Source organism: Mustela nigripes, chromosome 6 (genome assembly GCF_022355385.1).
Source record: "Mustela nigripes isolate SB6536 chromosome 6, MUSNIG.SB6536, whole genome shotgun sequence".
In the NCBI taxonomy this organism is placed as follows: Eukaryota; Metazoa; Chordata; class Mammalia; order Carnivora; family Mustelidae; genus Mustela; species Mustela nigripes.
The window spans coordinates 36,486,569-36,505,124 of record NC_081562.1 but is presented as its reverse complement, the minus strand read 5'-3'; the positions used below and the strand labels follow the sequence as shown (position 1 = coordinate 36,505,124).

The 18,556-nt window shown below is 34.9% G+C and overlaps 1 protein-coding gene across 1 annotated transcript in view; it reads left to right on the top strand.

The window, feature by feature from the left end:
• METTL25 (methyltransferase like 25) overlaps positions 1-18,556 on the top strand; it is a 126,315-nt gene that overhangs the window by 56,690 nt on the left and 51,069 nt on the right. Inside the window, exons 6-7 of the mRNA XM_059402388.1 lie at positions 10,944-11,038; positions 14,658-14,687. Coding sequence (XP_059258371.1) covers positions 10,944-11,038; positions 14,658-14,687 — 125 coding nt within the window. The remainder of the gene's footprint in view (positions 1-10,943; positions 11,039-14,657; positions 14,688-18,556) is intronic.

The window sequence follows — 18,556 nt, the reverse complement described above, 5'->3', positions numbered from 1 at the left end:
GAGTAGCCAGGGAAGGCCTTTTTTAGATAACATTTACATAGATAGTTGAAAGATAAGGGAAGAAACTATGCAGTTATCTTGGAGAAAGAGTGTTCCAGGCAGAGGGAATAGCGGGTAAAAAGCCCAAAGGCAGAAACTTGTTTTTTGTTTTTTGTTTCCTGAGGAATACCAAAGAGAGGGGTATGACTGAAACACAGTCAAGAGCAAAAGCACAGAGAGCCTTTAGGGAGCTATAACCAGGTGAGCTGTTATCCAGGTGAGAGATGATGGTGGTTTAGGTCAGAGGGGAGCTTTAAAAGAAATCATTAAGTTTTGGGTATATCTTTAAGGTATTGTCAGCAGAAATTATTGACAATGGAGGTGTCAAAAAAAAAATACAAGTTTTGACCTGAAATAGTGGGAAGATGGAATTATCATTTAGTGAATTGGGTGTGACTGCCAAAAGAGTAAAATTGAAAGGGAAATTGTTCAGTTTGGGGTAGGTTGAGCTTGATATGACTTCTTAGAAATTAAAGTGCAGAAGTTTCATTATGAATTGGATAAGTAATTTTGGGTTCCTGAAGACAAATCTGGGCTAAAGATAAGAAATTTGTGAGATCATTGCTCTTTTGCTTAGAAACTCTATTTATAGTTCTACTTGACTCTTAAGCTAAAGCTAATTATCCTTCGCATGGGCATCAAGGCCCTGCCGCTCTGACTCCCACTGAATCTCCTGCCTTGCTTCACACTCCCTTTCCTTCTGTTCCACATCCATCAGGTCATCTTTCAGATCCTTGTACACATGCTCCCTCCTATCTCGTACAGCTCCCTCTGCATAGACACTCTTCCCTCTTTTTATGTTTAGTTCTGTGCTCCCCATCCTTTAGTTCTCAGGCCTATTTTGAGTTTCTTTGAAAGTCTTCTTAGATCTTCATTGATGAGGTCAAATCCCTTTTTGAAACCCTCTCATAATATCATAATATCACAGCTTATAGTATCACAAACCGTTCACTTGCAGACCTTGCATCATTACTGAAATTTTGTGTGATTCTCTGAGTAATGTGTATCCACAGTGAGCTCAGGAATCATGCTCCAGTTTCTTCTATTTTGTTTTCTCTCCATTGTCTTGACACTAGGACAAAATATCAGTACTTTCTTAGAGAAGGAATTCAATAAACATTTGTTGAATGAAAAAACAAGTTATTACTGGTATTTTCGATTTGGCTTAGATGAAAGAGTTGTATTCTTTTCTTAGTTTTCTTTACTGATTTGAAAGTCATCTTACAGGGACGCCTGGGTGGCTCAGTTGGTTGGACGACTGCCTTCGGCTCAGGTCATGATCCCAGAGTCCCGGGATCGAGTCCTGCATTGGGCTCCCAGCTCCACGGGGAGTCTGCTTCTCTCTCTGACCTTCTCCTCGCTCATGTTCTCTCTCACTGTCTCTCTCTCAAATAAATAAGTAAAATCTTTAAAAAAAAAAAAAGTCATCTTACATAATACTATTTAATTTACCCTGTGGAATTGTCATGTATATAAGTCAATGTAATAAGTTAAAATTTTTAAATTTCCTGTCTTCTCAAATAAAATATGTGCAGCTATGTTCTGAATATTCAAGATAATAAGTACAAATATTACTACATTCATTTAAAAAAATTTGTGAGATAATTCATATAGAGAGTAAGTCTGAATGAGATTACATTAGGAATAGAAATGATGACGAAGTACAGAGACTGAATCCAAGAACATTCCAAAGGAGGTTGGGAAGGTAAGAAAGATCAGCAAGAGGATGTGATTTTAAAAAAATAAAAAGTGGGGCGCCTGGGTGGCTCGGTGGGATATATAAAATATATAGCTTTGCCCCTTTACTTAGCAATGTATTTTGGAGCTTTTTTCATAAATTTGTTTTACATACTACAAAATATTCCTTGGAATGGATGTATCATACTCTGTTTAACTTCTCCTGTATAGATTAACATTTGTTTTTATAATTTTCTCCTCTTTTATAGTTTTTGTCTTATCCAATTCCACGATCTATCTGGATTTATTTTGTGTGTATAATTCAAGAGATAGCTCTAATCTTATATTTTTGTAAATGCTATTTATTGAATAATCTGTGCTTTGCCACACTGATATAAAATAACAGCTCTAACATATGATGTATTTATAAGTTCTCTTATATTCCCTTAATTTGTGATTCTTCTGATAATACTATTCTGCCTTAATTAGTATAGTTTATTGGAACTTTTTTTTTTTTTTAAAGATTTTATTTATTTATTTACCAGAGAGAGAGAGAGAGCAAGCACAGGCAGGCCGAGTGGCCACAGAGGCAGAGGGAGAAGCAGGCTCCCCACTGAGCAAGGAGCCCAATGTGGGACTTGATCCCGGGACGCTGGGATCATGACCTGAGCTGAAGGCAGCCGCTTAACCAACTGAGCCACGCAGGCGTCCCTTATTGGAACTTTTTAAATCTAGTAGAGAAATTCCCCCAAAGTTCTTATTTATTGAGAATTTTCTTAACATCATGTATTTTCTCTTTCAAAGGGCTTTTACTTATTTATGTATTTTTAAAAGAGTGATAATTTTACTTTCATTGCTCTACCAACTATTAGACATACAGATACAACTTTACTCTTTTTAGAGACCAGGTTCAGGATTACCGAATGAGTTTCACAAAGGAAGAGCTTTGAGTTAAGCATTGCTTAATGACAGCAGCACAATCATGGTCTGGGGTTGGCAATTCTAGATGGCATGACTCAGTTCACACTTGGTGAACAACATCAGGTAGGAAAGTCAAACAATAAGGCGTTTTGTTTCATATTTTACTAGAGCCCTTCCTCATATTTGTAGTATGGATGCTAAAAGCATAGACAATCTTTCAAGGAAGGACATAATTTATACCAAAAATGCTTGTTAGATAATGTTTGGAGAAGAAATCTTTTATTTATCCAAATAGCTTGCTTAGAGGAGAATTGAAATGCTGATCACATCAAACATTTAATAAGACTTAAATAGGTAAATTTACTTGAATTTTTCATTTAGGATTAAAGTATGTGTAGTTTATATATAATGCAAATTTATATGAAAAGTCGCAAAATGTTTTTTGCTTAGAAAAAATGATATTAAAATTATGCCATTCTCTTTATAATATATGAATCATAATAAACATTGCTGACCAAATTCAAAGTAAAAGCTGATTTAGATGCATGTATTAAATGGATTTTAAATTAAAATATTAATATTCATAAAACAATCTGTTGGGATTTTAATTGGCATACATTGAATTTTTTTCTTAAAGATTTTATTTATTTTATTTGACAGACAGAGATCACAAGTAGGCAGAGAGGCTGGCAGAGAGAGAGGGGAGGAAGCAGGCTCCCCACTGAGCAAAGAGCCCGATGCGGGGCTCGATTCCAGGACCCTGGGATTATGACCCGAGCCGAAGGCAGAGGCTTTAACCCACTGAGCCACCCAGGCACCCTGGCATACATTGAATTTAAAGATCATTAGGGAGAGAATTGTTGTCTTTAGGATGTCAGTGTATCCTCTCTGAAGTATAAATTGTATCTTTATTTATTTGTTGTTGTTTCAGATACTCCTGTTAATCTTTCCTAGTTTTAGTTTGGTTTCTTGTCATGATTTTGTAAATTTTTTGTTCCTCATAAGAAATAAGTATTGGGTACCTGTCACATGCTAGTCTTGTGGCTGTTCTAGGTACTAGGGATACGAGATTGAACAAAACAAAGCCCCTGCCCTTATCAAGCATATATTCTAATAAGAAGACATCAGGCAATAGAAAAATAAATAAGTAAATGTATAATGTTACGTTATAAACAGAAAAAGAAACTAATAAACAGGTGAGTGGAGGGTAAGGTATGTCATGATCAAAGCAAAATTTTTCAAAAATGACTTACCTGTGTTTTTTCCTATCTTCCCCCCCATATTTCATAATGGTTATTGTGGTTTCAAATAAGATAGTCTCAAGTCCTCTATTTAGGAAGGCATAATGTAGATTGAGATTATTCACTTAGTAGATAGAAATTTGTATCTCTAAAGGAGTAATACCTGTTTGTTTTTCCCAGATGAAATCATTCCAATCAGATTTCACTTAGGTTTAAAGAAATTTAAAAGGAATATTTTTTTTTTCCAAAATGTAATGAGGACATGCAGATAATCTTGATTCATCTAATTCTTTCTATTCAGTTCCACAAAGTTCTGTAGGAGGCACTAGAGGATGTAAAATAAGTGAGACACTGTCTATCCCCATTGGGAGGCTTTGATCTAGTGAGGAATTCAGAAGCAATTCCAGAGAACTCTCATGCATATCTGAGAGTGATAGATTCCTGGCCCATAGACCTTAATCAACTATGACTGTGAATTTTTGAAAAAATGAATGAAAGAAGTGATAAATGATGAATGTCTAAACCAAATACTGCTATGACTAGAAGAGAGAATAAGTTTTCATAACTAAAGGATGAAGGAAAGCTTTCTAAAAGAGGAGATGTTTGGTCTTCGTTGAGAAAGATGAATTAGTAGGGAAGGACATTTTGAGAACTTTGTAGAAAGGAGGCACAGAGGCAGAAACTATGTGGCTTGTTCTGAATAAAACAAGTCCATGTGGGTATATAACTGAGAGTGAGTTGAGAATGAGAGTGTTGGAAACAGAAAATATCACTGAAAAACAAATTAGGACCAGACTGTGAGAGCCATGAATGCTAATGTGGTGTGACAGAATATTATTCAGTGGGAGACAAAATATATTTCATTTTGTTCCATAAAAATATCTCTTGTGTATTGGTTTAATGCAAAGGAATTTCATACACTCATCTACATTTCTGAAAGGTAGTAGTTTTTGGCATTATAGAGCATAGATTGACATGGAGCTAGATCAGGGACAGGGAGACTAGTTAAGATATAGTTCTAAAAGTTCAGATCAAGACTACATTGGAAAAGAACAGTAGGAGAAGAATAAACAATAAATAACCTAAGTAGGTAAATTAAATGAGCCAGGAGAAAGCTTGCTAAAAGATGAAAGTTCAGCAAAGACTTGAAAGAGGTAATTGAGTTACCAAGTGAATAGCTAAGGGGGTTGGGGGGCGGGACTCATTCCACACAAGAGGAACAAGTTGGCATATTTTTTTCCAAAGACTGTATTTATTTGACAGACAGAGAGCACAAGCAGGGGGAGTGGCAGGCAGAGGGAGAGGGAGAGGGAGAAGCAGGCTTCCTGCTGAGAATGGAGCAGGACTCAATGGGGAGCTGCATTTGGTGCTCCATCCCAGGATCCCAGGATCATGACCTGAGTGAAAGGCAGATGCTAAACCTACCTAGCCAACCAGGTGCCCTCAACCTGGCATATTTGAGGAATAGCAAGAAGCCAGAGTAGAGTTCAAGAAGAATAGTAGGAGAGGAGCTCAGAGAGGCAATAGCTCTGGGTGGAGAATAGTGATCGTGTAGAGCTGCATAGGATATCATAAGTCTTATTCTAAGTGAAATGGGAATCAGGAAGTTAACAGTAAGCAGATGGGTGGTACACATCAGTTAGAATAATTTGAAATGAGTTTATTCACAAAGAGGCTATTTACAAAGATGTGGGTGTAGGAGAATCGTAGGATATAGTGTAAAAATCTAAGACTTACCAAAGAAAATTCCAAAGCTCTGAGATACGTATTTTGCTATTTTAGAGAATTGAAAATTTTACAAGAGAGTGAAACAGAACAAGGTGTGAAATGATGCCAGAGATGTAGTCAAAAGCAGATCACGTTAAGGAACAATGTCTTAATCTTTCTTTTTCAAGTTTTTATTTAAATTCCAGGGGCACCTGGGTGGCTCAGTGGGTTAAAGCCTCTGCCTTCAGCTCAGGTCATGATCCCAGGGTCCTGGGATGGAGCCCCACATCGGGCTTTCTGCTCAGCGGGGAGCCTGCTTCCCCCCCTTCTCTGCCTGCCTCTCTGCCTACTTGTGATCTCTGTCTGTCCAATAAATAAATAAATAAATTTTTAAAATTCCATTTAGTTATGATTGGAATCTAATATTAGTTTCAGGTGTACAATACAGTGCTAGAAGACTTCCTTACAACACCTAGTGCTCATCCTAACAAGTGCCCTTCTTAATCCCTATCACCTATTTAACCCATCCACCTCCATTCTGGTAACCATCAGTTTGTTCTCTGTATTAAGAGTCTATTTCTTGGTTTTCAGTCTGAAAGGAGAAGAAGAACCTGTTAAATCGGGTAGTGAACTGATGAGGTTTATATTCTAAAAGATCGGGTGCCTGGGTGGCTCAGTGGGCTAAGCCGCTGCCTTCGGCTCGGGTCATGATCTCAGGGTTCTGGGATCGAGTCATGCATGGGGCTTTCTGCTCAGCAGGGGGGCCTGCTTCCCTTCCTCTCTCTCTGCTTGCCTCTCTGCCTACTTGTGATCTCTCTCTGTCAAATAAATAAATAAAATCTTTAAAAAATGTAAAAATAAATATTCTAAAAGATCACTTTGCCTTATTGAAACTGAAATAAAAAGGAGCAAGAGTGTGTGTTGATAATTAGTCAAGAGGCTTTCATAGCAGTTTCATAGCACAGTAGTTTGGGATGGTGGAAATAGAGAATATGAATGGATTTGAGGAATATTTAGGGGAAAAATAAATATTTAGGGGAATTTCTTTTTTTCTTTTTTTTTTTTTATTTAGGGGAATTTCTAAAATAAGCTATATATGAGGAAGTGTCTGAGAAGATTTCTGAATTTTTTGACTCAAGTAAATGAATAAATGTTGTTGCCAGTCATGAAAATAGGAAACTTTAGGATATCTGGTTTTGTGTCATTCAGTTATTTAGATTTTGGACATGTTGATCATCAGGTGCCCATGAAATATCTATTTGGAGATGGTAGTTAGGGTATTCATGATGCAGAATTAGATCTTAGAGAAGAGGTTGAAGGTATAATTTAGGAATTGGAGTAGCTTGAATGGTGTCTCCCAAAAGTCACATCAACTCAGAACTTCAGAATGTGACCTTGTTAGAAATAGGGTATTTATAGATGTGATTAGTTAGGATAAGGTCATACTGGAATAGGGTGGGCCTTAAATCCAGTGGTGAATGTCCTTATAAAAAGAGGTGAGAGTGCAGAGAGACACAGAGGGAATGGTACAGCTACAAGCCAAGGAATGCCAAGCATTGCCAACAACCATCAGAGGCCAGGAAGGGGCAAGGAAAGGATTCTTCCCTAGATCTACTTCAAAGAGAGCATGGCCCAGCCCATACCTTGATTTCAGATTTCTAGCCTCCAGAACTGTAAGAGAATACCTTTCTGTTGCTTTAAGCTACCAAGTATATAGTAATTTGTTATAGCAGCCTTAGGAAATTACTAAAGGAATATTCAGTGTATATTGAGATATAGGTAAGATTGCCTAGGGAAAGCATACAGATAAAGCAGGGGTTACACACTGGCTCTCACGTGGGTGCCCCCCGACTCATTTTGGGCAAGTTTGACTGTTGTATTATGCCCAAATTATGCTTTAAATAGCAGTAAGACTGACCAAATGAGATATTTAGTTACTATACAAATTGATTAGTACTTATTTTATTCTATCTAGCTGCTTCATACATTTATATACCAACTGAAATCATTTGAGTTTTTATTGGTCTTCAAAAAAGCATAAAGGGGAGATAGGAATAATCCTTATGAACATTAAGTAGACACAAAATAACAAACTATCAGGGGATATGAAGAGCATTAGACACAAGTAAGAGAGCATGCATGGTATCATGGAACCAGAGGGAGAGAATATTATAAAAGGAGTATCAGAACCTCCTGAAAATCCACAGTAAGAAAAATACCCATTAGGTTTTGTCTCATAGGTGCTAGTGGTGAGGGAAACAAGAAGTATTGGAATGACATGGTTATATGTGTCTATTTTAAAAAGATAATGTTCTTCTTAATATAAAGGATATATATAAAGAATGGACAAGATAAAAGGAAAGAGAAATGGAGAATTAGTAAGTAGGTATTACATTTACCCAGTCATGAGCTAATGAAGATAGAAAAAGAAAAGCAGGTATAATTAAAAGGTTGTATATATAAGAACTTAGGGATTAAAGGAAAGAATAATAGAAGATGGTTCTTAAGTTAAAACTTGCTTAATTAAGATAATATTACTAACACAGGAAGGAAGAACTAGTAGGAAGAACTAGTAGAAGCTCTCCTTTTATGAGATTAATGGATTTCTAAAGCCAACAAAAAAGAAATTGGATAAAAGAAAAAAATGAGTCTTCATCTATTCCAAAATTATCATTTAAAGATATCCTGAAATGATCCTAGGGAAAAGCAACTGGTAAGAGAGGTTAATGCTCAGTGTGACTAGATTTAAATGTATGAACAGAGTTAACTAAGGGATTGATACATAACAGTAGAAACCTTGAGCTCTGTGACTTTGATTCGGGACATAGAAGTGAGCCTCCTTCTTCACTGCAGTCACAATGAAGCTGCTGAAATGGATTCCAAAGATAATATTGAACCTGTACTTGAAAGGCTTTGTTTGACTTTGAGGATGTCCTGCCTTTCTAACAGTTGTTTGCACTTAATTTTTAAAAAGGAGCAGAGCTGTGAGGTCACCATGACCTCAACCACAGAGGAAACTGTGATGTAGATTCAGAAAACTTCAAGGAGATTCCACAACCACGAGGTGTCCCAAGGAAAGAGGCTTTGATGGGATTTTACATAACCCTGAACCAAGGCTGGCAATTGCTATAAACTGTAAAAGCCCTAGGATCTTAGGTGTTTTGGCTAAAGATTCAGGGAGCCATATATATTGAGTAACATTGTGCTTCTGCTATCACAGTTATGCAGGGTTGGAGAGGAAGCTCCCTTATATGCAATAAGTATCCTTCTGTAGGCCTTTATTGTAGTGGAAAAGATAGCTTTATGGGCCCTTAGGAACACCATAGCCATTCTTTACTCTCAATACCTTCATCAATACAAGTTAGTGAACATGCAATAAAAAAACCATCTTTTACTAGTCTCCGTTTTTCTAATGATAGCCCCATGTGCTCAGTCACCTCTGCTGTTGGCTTCCATATTTGTGTCATCTGAAATGAAGAGGGATACCAGAGGTCACATGTATCCCTGCCTTCATCTTCCCTTTATTACTAGAAATCTGGGAATCCCAGAACTCAGTATTCCTCTGAATAATTCCCACCTATCATACCTCTGCAATACACTTACAGCTTTACCACTGTCTATGTACTGCCAAGACTAATTCCATCATACCTTTGATCTCTATTCCTGTCTATAAGAAACAAGGGAAAGGGAAAGGGGAAATATAGCTTTTTTATTGGTTAGCACCTTTCCTAACTATTCTGAGTAAAATAACACAAACCCATCTCTCTAGCCCCTTATGCTTTATAGTAAGATCTAGATATTTCTCATTTTGGTTAGAAATGGTTAGAAATAGAAATTGGTTAGAAGAATAAAAAACCTTGTAGTAATTTCTTTTATTTAGTAGTAATCATGTCTCAGTCAAATTGTAAAGCCTTAAGTAAGACTCAAACTGCTATTTCAAGTCATTTTGGAAATAGAGGAAGTAGTCCAAGGTCCCCAGAACCTGGAAGGGCTTTAAGGCTCCAGAAGTCTTGTGCATGTGTAGTTGAAATTGTTTATATAGCTTGGTGGTTAAGAGCATGGCTTCTGGAGTCCCTCCGATTGCCTCTGTTTAAACCCTATCCCACCATGTGCTTGATTTTGCAACTTAGACCATTTACTTAACCAGCCTATGCTTAGTTTCCCTAGCTAAGCCATGAGAATAATAGTGTACCTACTTCATAGAGTTGCTGTAGTTAATACATTTGAAGTATTTACAGTATTACCTCACAATATTAAGTGCTGCATAAACATTAGCATTATTATTATTTATATTCCCAGGGAAAGGTCTGTATCTTCCAACTGATTATCAGTAAGGTCTGTTATAAATCTTAATATATGAATGAAAGAAACCACTTTCACAGGCATATGATCTGCATGAAATTTAAACTTTCACTATTTTAATAAAGAGTCATCCTTCATAGCAGCGAAATTTACTTCATGAATTCTACTTCAACATTATTTTCTTTTTGTTTAATTTTTATTTACTTTTTAATCAGTATTTTCTTTTGAAGTGTTTTTATGTTTTCAAAGTTTTAGTTCTATTTTTACTTTTTAACCTAAGTTCTCACAATCTTGATAAATTTAAGCTCTTATTTTTTAGGCTTGAATTTAAAAAAGAAATTTGTTTTCCTTTTCAAAATCCCTGTGTAATTAGTAATGCTGCATTAAGGGTTTGAACATCAGCAGATTGCATTTGCAACTCTGTGAGTTAGGCAAAAGATATGTGTGATTAAGCAGTGAATGTTGATTTTTGTTGTTGTTAGTTAAACCATATATGCAACTGAGCCAAACTGCATCACAATTGAAAATATTACAGCCTGTTAATATAATGAAGAAAAAAGAGCTTATGCAGCTGCTCTTTTCCTGGAACATGAATATAGTGGCTGAAAAAAAATTGAGGTTTCATCATTATTAGGGATGAATTAATATTGTTCTATAATAAATTACCGCATGTCATTTAATAAATCACTTTTTTAGAAAGTCAGTTCAGCAGTAAATATCCAGTATCTCATTACTTATTTCCTGTAGTTACACTGAACATGAAGAGTACTTCCATTTTAAATTGCTTTTGCTAAATCTTAGAAAAATAATTTTGGCAATTTGGTTAGTATCAGACCTAAAGCTTAAACACAAAACAGCTGTTGTTGAAAATACCACTTTCATAACATTAATATGCTTTCAATTAACAGATTGGAATGAACTGTTAAACATTACTACCTCCTTGTTTAACTACTGTTTGACTCTCAATGACTGCTTTTCTTTCTCAATAGATTGTTTACTTTAACTGAAAGAGGAAGAATCTTATTTAAATAATCCATATTTTTCCCCCATCTGCAGAAAGTACCCAAGAAAAGTGGGGATTTCCAATGTGCCAGTATTTAAAGGAAGAGAGATGGTGCTGTGGTCGTAATGCCAGAATGTCAGCATGTTTGGTATGATTATGTTTTTTTCTGGACTAAGAGCTTTATCCAGATGTTGAGGAATTTATTATTGTTGGCTAATATCATGAATTAAATGCCAAGTTTTGCAGAGCATCATTATTAATACTTTTGTGCATTGCAAATTTTAAGAAAAAAATGACTTGCTCTTCCAACATTATCTACTACTTTACAACTGGTAACAGTTTATCATTATATGGTTTTACTTATAATTTTTATATATAATTACTTTAATTATCATAGATAATATACCAGCTACCAAGTATTAAATACAGAATTAGTTCAGTGCTTTATTCGCAGTTCTGTGCTATGTTTGTGTGTGTTTGTAGTAGATCATTTGGTCCCTTAATTTTTTATAGAATGGGAAAAATATTAATAAGCTATCTGGAATATGAAACAACTATCTATTTAAATAAAACTTTTAAAGTGCCTAATTTGGCTAATGCCCTTAGACCTAGAACACTTTAGCATGTGGTATTCTCTGTTCATGGGCCTATATTAGTTTACAAAGGATAAAAGCAAGTTAAAAAGTGTAAGTTATTTTTTATCATGAGAAATTTAAAATATGGCTAGTTAATAATGTAGTGTCCAATCCCAAGATAAATTAATTTCTGTGGCCATTATTTTTATTCCAGTTACACAGCAATATAATAAATAGTACACTAGTGTTCTAGGTCATGGATCCTAGAATTATTTTAGAAATCTATTTATGCTCAAATAATAATTTTTGTAAGTCTTATTAAATTGCTTTTCTTAGAAATTGTATTGTTCTTTCATTGTGTTTGTTAGTGGTATTTGTTCCGGATCATGTATTTGTGACAGGTCATTCTTGGAATTACTTTGGTTCTAAGAATGCTGGCAACCAGAATTATACCCTTCAGGCAAGAAATTAAAATAGCCTCTCCTGGGACACATGGGTGGCTCAGTCAGTTAAGCATCTGCCTTTGGTTCAGGTCGCGATCCCAGGGTCCTAAGATCCAGTCCCACATCAGGCTCCTTGCTCAGTGGGGAGCCTGCTTCTCCCCCTGCTTGTGCTCTCTCTCACTGACAAGTGAGTGAATAAAATCTTAAAAAAAAAAAAAAAAAAAAAAAACTAAGAAAAAAAATAAAATGAAATAGGCTTTCCTAGGGAATCTCACTAGCCTAAGAGAAAAGACCTAATGATATTGGCATCAGGGATTTTACAATAAAGCAGGACGTATGTCACCTTTATGATGAAGCCCACAATTAACAGTCCTCACTCAAAAGCATAATACCTCTAATCAGGTTTAGGATACCCCCATTTTAATTATCAGCAGAGAACCAAGAATCACTAGGTGTCTAAAGAAAATCTAACATGAAAGAACAGAGATCAGGTAAGCGGAAGGAAAGAAACTTGGAGGAAATGGAGATTAAATAAAATAAAGTAATGTAAAATAACTATTAATATCTCTTAGATAAAAGAATATACTGCATTCACAAAACAAAAATGGTTGCTATGAAAATAAACATTCAAAAAAACAAAATGAAACATTTTGAAAAATGAATTTCAGAATATAGAATGTATAGACCACACTGCACTTAATAAGCTTTCCTGACTAATGTCAGCTTCCTATGGAGTGCCCCTCTCCTTGGCTCCGTCCCAGTCCCTAGCTACCGTGGCCTCTTTTTTGGAGTCCCAAAAAACAGGTTTTTTGGTGCATTTTTTTTATTGCCTTTTGTACCATACCTGACCTTTTCCACAAGTAATCAAAACCTCGGGGGTTAAAAAAGAGAGAAAGAGACCTTTCTGGTGACACTTTGAGATAAATTGTTAAGGCTGCTAACCAGAGATAAAATTTTAATTAGATTAGCATAATCCTGTCAGCATACTTTAACCCTGATAAAACTGCAAAATATTGTAGATTAGTATGATATGAACACTTGGTTTATTTTCTTCATTATCTTTATTTATTGGCCAAGAAAAATATTAATGTTTGCAAGAAACTTCTTATCACCTACCTGGTTATCTTTTATTATGTCATCATAATTTATGGTTTATATTTCTAAAATCCCTCATCAGCAACACATACTAAAAGTAGTCTTGTTATTGACTACTTTTAACTAGTTATACTTATCTAAAAGCAGATATTCTTACCAACACCAAGCAACTTACTAAAAATTCTTGTTTCTTTGTTCAATTCAGTCTTTTAGCAAAAGCTGTAACACAAAAATCTATCTGAAATGAGCACAAACAGTACCGTAAATGAAAATCAGTGTTTTCTTCAATAATAAATTTATTCTGGGCCTCTTGCTGTTTAATTTAATAAGAAAATTATATAGTGTCTTTCGCCTGTATTCATAAATCTGTGGCTCTAGATGTTCAGTGAAGGTATCCTTCAAATCAATGGAAAAATTGCCTTTTTTTTCTTTGAACACTTTCTGTGAAGCAACTTTTTATACAGGGAACTCATTTTCTCACTAAATCTTCATGGTGCGAGGGCAGGAGAAGTTAATCAGGGTTTAAAGAACAAGTTTTTGCCTCCTGCTCACTGCTAACTAGCTATACAACTTGTGGCGAGTACTTTACCTTGTCAGTGAGCTTGTACAGCTGCAAAAATTGTGCATACATAGGATAATCTGTAAATTAGTTTTAGAAGTATATGATTCAGCTCTATCTTATAAGTATTACTTATGAGGAATAGCAATCTGAAGCAAAAATGAGTATTTTAAAATTGAATAGGAAATATATGCAGATCTACTTTATTTTACTACTTTGTGTTTGAAATATTTTGATTAGAATTTTTAAAAGAAAGTTAAATATTAACATATCTTAATCTAATTCAGTTATAAAACTATGTAAGTGTGGAAATGTGTGTCTCTTAAAAAATGAAAGTTTTAGAAGCCTCTATTCCGTATTTAAATTATGGCAAGTCTTTCATATATCTCTTTCATATGTGTTGCATTATGAGTATTTATTGGAAATATTGAAACATTTTCTAAAAATGTTCTGGATCTTAAATATAAATATAAAACTATCTCTATATAAAATTGTAAAAATATGTATTATTTGTTTTACTGGGCACTTGAACATATGCAAACTTGATTTGAATTTACAGACCAGGCAGATCCCAACTATACATACTTCGCTGAACTAAGTTTTCAACTACATTCTGTTCAATATAACCATATATAATAAAATACGAAACATGTCTATAAAATAATTAGGTGCAAATAAGTTTAAAATAATATGTAAACATATATATATACACACACACACATACATACATAATAATAGCTTTGGATTAAAAAATAGTAGTTTTGGATTTATTTGATTGTTTTAACTAAACTAAAAGTTATTTCATTTCTTTTCTGTTTTCTTATTTTTTCTAAAATTCAAGGAGTGTATATAGTTGAGGTGTGTTTGTGCTTGTGTACATGACACACACCTATTATAAATCAACCCTAAATTATACAAGTAAACCAGTTAACAATGTTAATGACATTAACATTTTTAAATGTATAAACTTACATGTTGTCACTTAATTAATCTTTTTAAGTGTCACTTTTATAAGCCCTTATATAATATGTTTATAAGTCTTATAAGGTAAGACTAAAAATATGAGCAGTCTCTGTCTTATTTTTTTCTCCAAAGGCATTGGAACGAGTTGCAGTTGGCCAAGGGGTAAGTAAGAATGCTTACTCTAATACAACAGATGGAGATGATAGTTTTCTTAAAGACTGTGTACATGACCTGCTGATGAACTTAAAGCCTGATGACTTTTAATAAATATCACCTCTTCTTTCACCTCTTCATATTCAAATGTATACATTTTCTATAAGTTTACTTGAAAAGAGAAGTGAACTTTCAGAAAAAGTAAATTGAACTTTTAAGAAACCTTCTACATTATATTCTTGTACTAATGTCTCATTTCTTCATAATATACTAAACAGTCTATAAATATTTCTAAAGACTGCTGTTGCTAACTATTAGGCTTTTATAGACTTAGTTCAAGAGGTATATATGGAATAGCATTCAGTTCATTATTTACCTATAGTCCAAAACACACATTTTGTTGTTGTTTAACTTTTTTTCCTTGATTAATCACTAGTTGAAATAGCCAAGTGGGCTTGTACATACAAAAGGAAGTTAAAAGTCTCCCCAGAATATCCATGTAATTGCCTTATCCTCTACATTATAATTCATGAAATGTACTAAGAATTTCTAAAAAATTTTTAAGAGTTCTTTTTAAACTTTTCACAAGAGTTTTCTTGTTAGACCTAAATTTTAGAAATCAGTATTTTACTTTTTTAAAAAAGATCATTAATGTAAATTTGAATTTTTTAAAATAATAATAATTTGAAAATGACAACAGCAACAAATACCATTTACTGAGTACTTACTAGGCACAATGCTAAGAACTTTAAAAAAATGTACTCAATATATATCTAAAAGTTGATAAAAACTTATTTTTAAAGGCATTAGAGCATATTTAAGTGTGTGGGCTTTAGTCTCAAACTCCTGGTATATTGCCTATCAACCTGGTGGTTCCTTAGGAATATAGAAGAGGAAAGAGCCTTTATCATAATAATGTTCCTGTGCATTTTTGTGATGTTTTTCAGTTTCCCAAGTGCTTACTCATGTTTACAGTCAATCTTATAAGTTGAGTATTATCCCAAACTTGCATGAGAACATGATATACAGCAGAAGTTTAATAGTGCATTCTAGCTCCCTTCATTAATTGCAGAGTCACTGACTTCTGGCTTAGTGCCCTTTCCACTAGACCTGTAAAATGCATGCCTAAGATAATATACTTTAAGGATGTGCTCTTTTTGCTCCCTCCCATTTAAGATGCATTAAAGTGTTAAGTTGATTTATCACTTGTGAAGGAAAGAAAGCAAACTCTGAGCCACATCCAGTTTATTCTTGAAATAGTCAGACACACAGTGCGGGGGAGATGTTGATTCCATTCCCGCTTACCCCACTCCATCTTTACCAGGGTGGATAGTCCTAGTTATTCTAGGAATGCACATTTGAAGATACTTCATAACTCTCTTCCCTTTTTCTTAGAAATAGCTGTAAAGCTCTTATTTACTCAGGATAACTTGGGAATGATGATTTAGTCTATCCTGTTTGTATTTCTGTATGCATTTCTGTGTGATCTCTTATTTAAATGCATTTCTTGGGGTTTTGGAGTTTTGGGGTTTTTGTGGTTTTTTTTGGTTTTTTATTTGGTCATCTTCAACCAGTTTTAAATGACAGTATAAATATACATTTATATCTGAATTATCTTGATGCTGTTTATGTCATTTTTTCTCAAATTTTATGTAGGGAATGAAAAGCTTTAATATTTTTTAAAGATTTTATTTATTTATATGACAGAGAGAGAAAGGTCACAAGTAGGCAAAGAGGCAGGCAGAGAGAGGGGGAAGCAGGCTCCCTGCTGAGCAGAGAGCCCAATGCTGGGCTCCATCCCAGGACCCTGAGATCATGACCTGAGCGGAAGGCAGAGGCTTAAAGCACTGAGCCACCCAGGTGCCCTGGAAAGCTTTATTTTTAAGAGGTTTTTTGTTTTTTGGTTTTTGTTTTGGTTTTTGTTTTTAGAGAGAAAGAAAGAGTGGACGGAAGGGGAGGGGGGAGAAAGAATCCTTAAGCAGGTTCCCCAATGAGCATGGAGCTGGACAAGGGGCTCAATCCCAGGACCCTGAGATCATGACCTGAGCCGAAGTCAAGAGTCACCCCTTAAAGACTGAGCCACCAAGGCACACCATATTTTTAAGAGGTTTTTTTCCCCAAATGAAGTGCATAATAAAACTAATGATACCTCATCCCTGCTCAAGTGTCCAAGAGGCAAAAGAGCATCATGGCTTGGTACAGGGACATCTGAGCTAGGCTTCTTCAGTTCAAATACCAGCTTGACTATTTTTAGACTTGCATATAATATTTACATAAAATTAAACTTCCTATTTATTAGATAGCTAACCATATAAAAATTAAGAACTTTGTAAGCCATTTATAATACTGATGCTAATATTTTACTTCATGTAATGTTGTATTTACCAGAATGCCTTAAATATCAATAGAATAATAGGTGTTAATGTATGAAGGAGATTTCAGCATTTTTGTGAGAAAACTGAAGGGATTTGGGGAAAGTGAGGAACAGACAGATTTTTGGTACTACAAAAAAGAATTACTTAAGATGAAAAAATGCCAAATGAAAAGTATATCCAGAGATGGGAAATTTAGAATGAAATGTTTTGGAGCAGTCTTCCAGAAAAAAAGCTTTAGAAATTAGTTTGTCTTAAGTCAATGAGTGGTATTTAGAAAGAAATTTTATATAAGAAGTGTATCTTTTGAAGGATATAAATTTTATAGTGGGCACTCAAGTATGTGTGTATATCTGCTGTCAGGGTGTTATTTTAAGAGCTGAATTGGAGACTGTGGTATTTCTAACCCCATTTATGACTAGAATCACCCTCTCCCCACTATTCCCACCATCCATAAAGGATATACCATGTGTTCTTTCCAAGTGTCCTATCAAGATCCTGCAAGTCAGACATTGCCCAGTGACTTAAGAAGGCAGTGCCATTAGGTGACGAGCGGAGAAATAATAAGGTTAACTCTCAACTCCCAACTTGTGTTTTTTTGTAGTTTCAGCACTAGGGGCCCACAGTGTAGGAACTTGAGGTAAGGTGAGTGGAGAGGCAGTAGGGTTTCTGCCTGAGCACACAGGCAAGATTTTATTTTGTGCTTAACTCCATTGGAATGCAAGCAGATAAAAATAACAGTTTTGTGCACTGAAGGAGACTAGAACTTAAAAAGGATAACTCAGAAAATATATACTGACCTCTGTCTTTAAAACTTTACGAGTGGGGGCAACTGGGTGGCTTAGTGAATTAAAGCCTCTGCCTTCGGCTCAGGTCATGATCTCAGGTCCTAGGATCGAGCCCCACATCGGGCTCTCTGCTCAGCAGAGAGCCTGCTTCCTCCTCTCTCTCTGCCTGCCTCTCTGCCTACTTGCGATCTCTGTCTGTCAAATAAATAAATAAAATCTTTAAAAAAAAAAAAAAAAAACTTTAGGAGTCACTGCACAGTATGGAGTTGTTTTTTTTTTTTTTTTTTTCACAGTATGGAGTTTTGACCTTATTAGTCTTATCAGAACCATTCAATATTGTTGACCTCCCTCTATTCTGGCTCATTTTTCTTTTCTTTTCTGTTTTCTTACCTTTTCTTTCTTTCTTTCTTTCTTTTTTTCATTAGTAACTTGGCATGGAACCAGAGTTCTTGCTGATCTTGATATTTCTTTTTTTTTTTTTTAAATTTTACTATGTTATGTTAGTCACCATACAGTATTTGATATTTTATATTGGATTTACTTATACTGTCAATATTAGGAGGTCTGTGGGGATGTGGTTGGAGTTTGGGTAACTTTTGTAGTTTTTTAGTTTGATTACCACTTCCATTTTTTCAGTGAAGTGTTTTATGTTATGTATAATACCTTTTTTTTTTAACCTCTGCTTCTTCAGAAATACCATCATTCACTGGAACCTTTC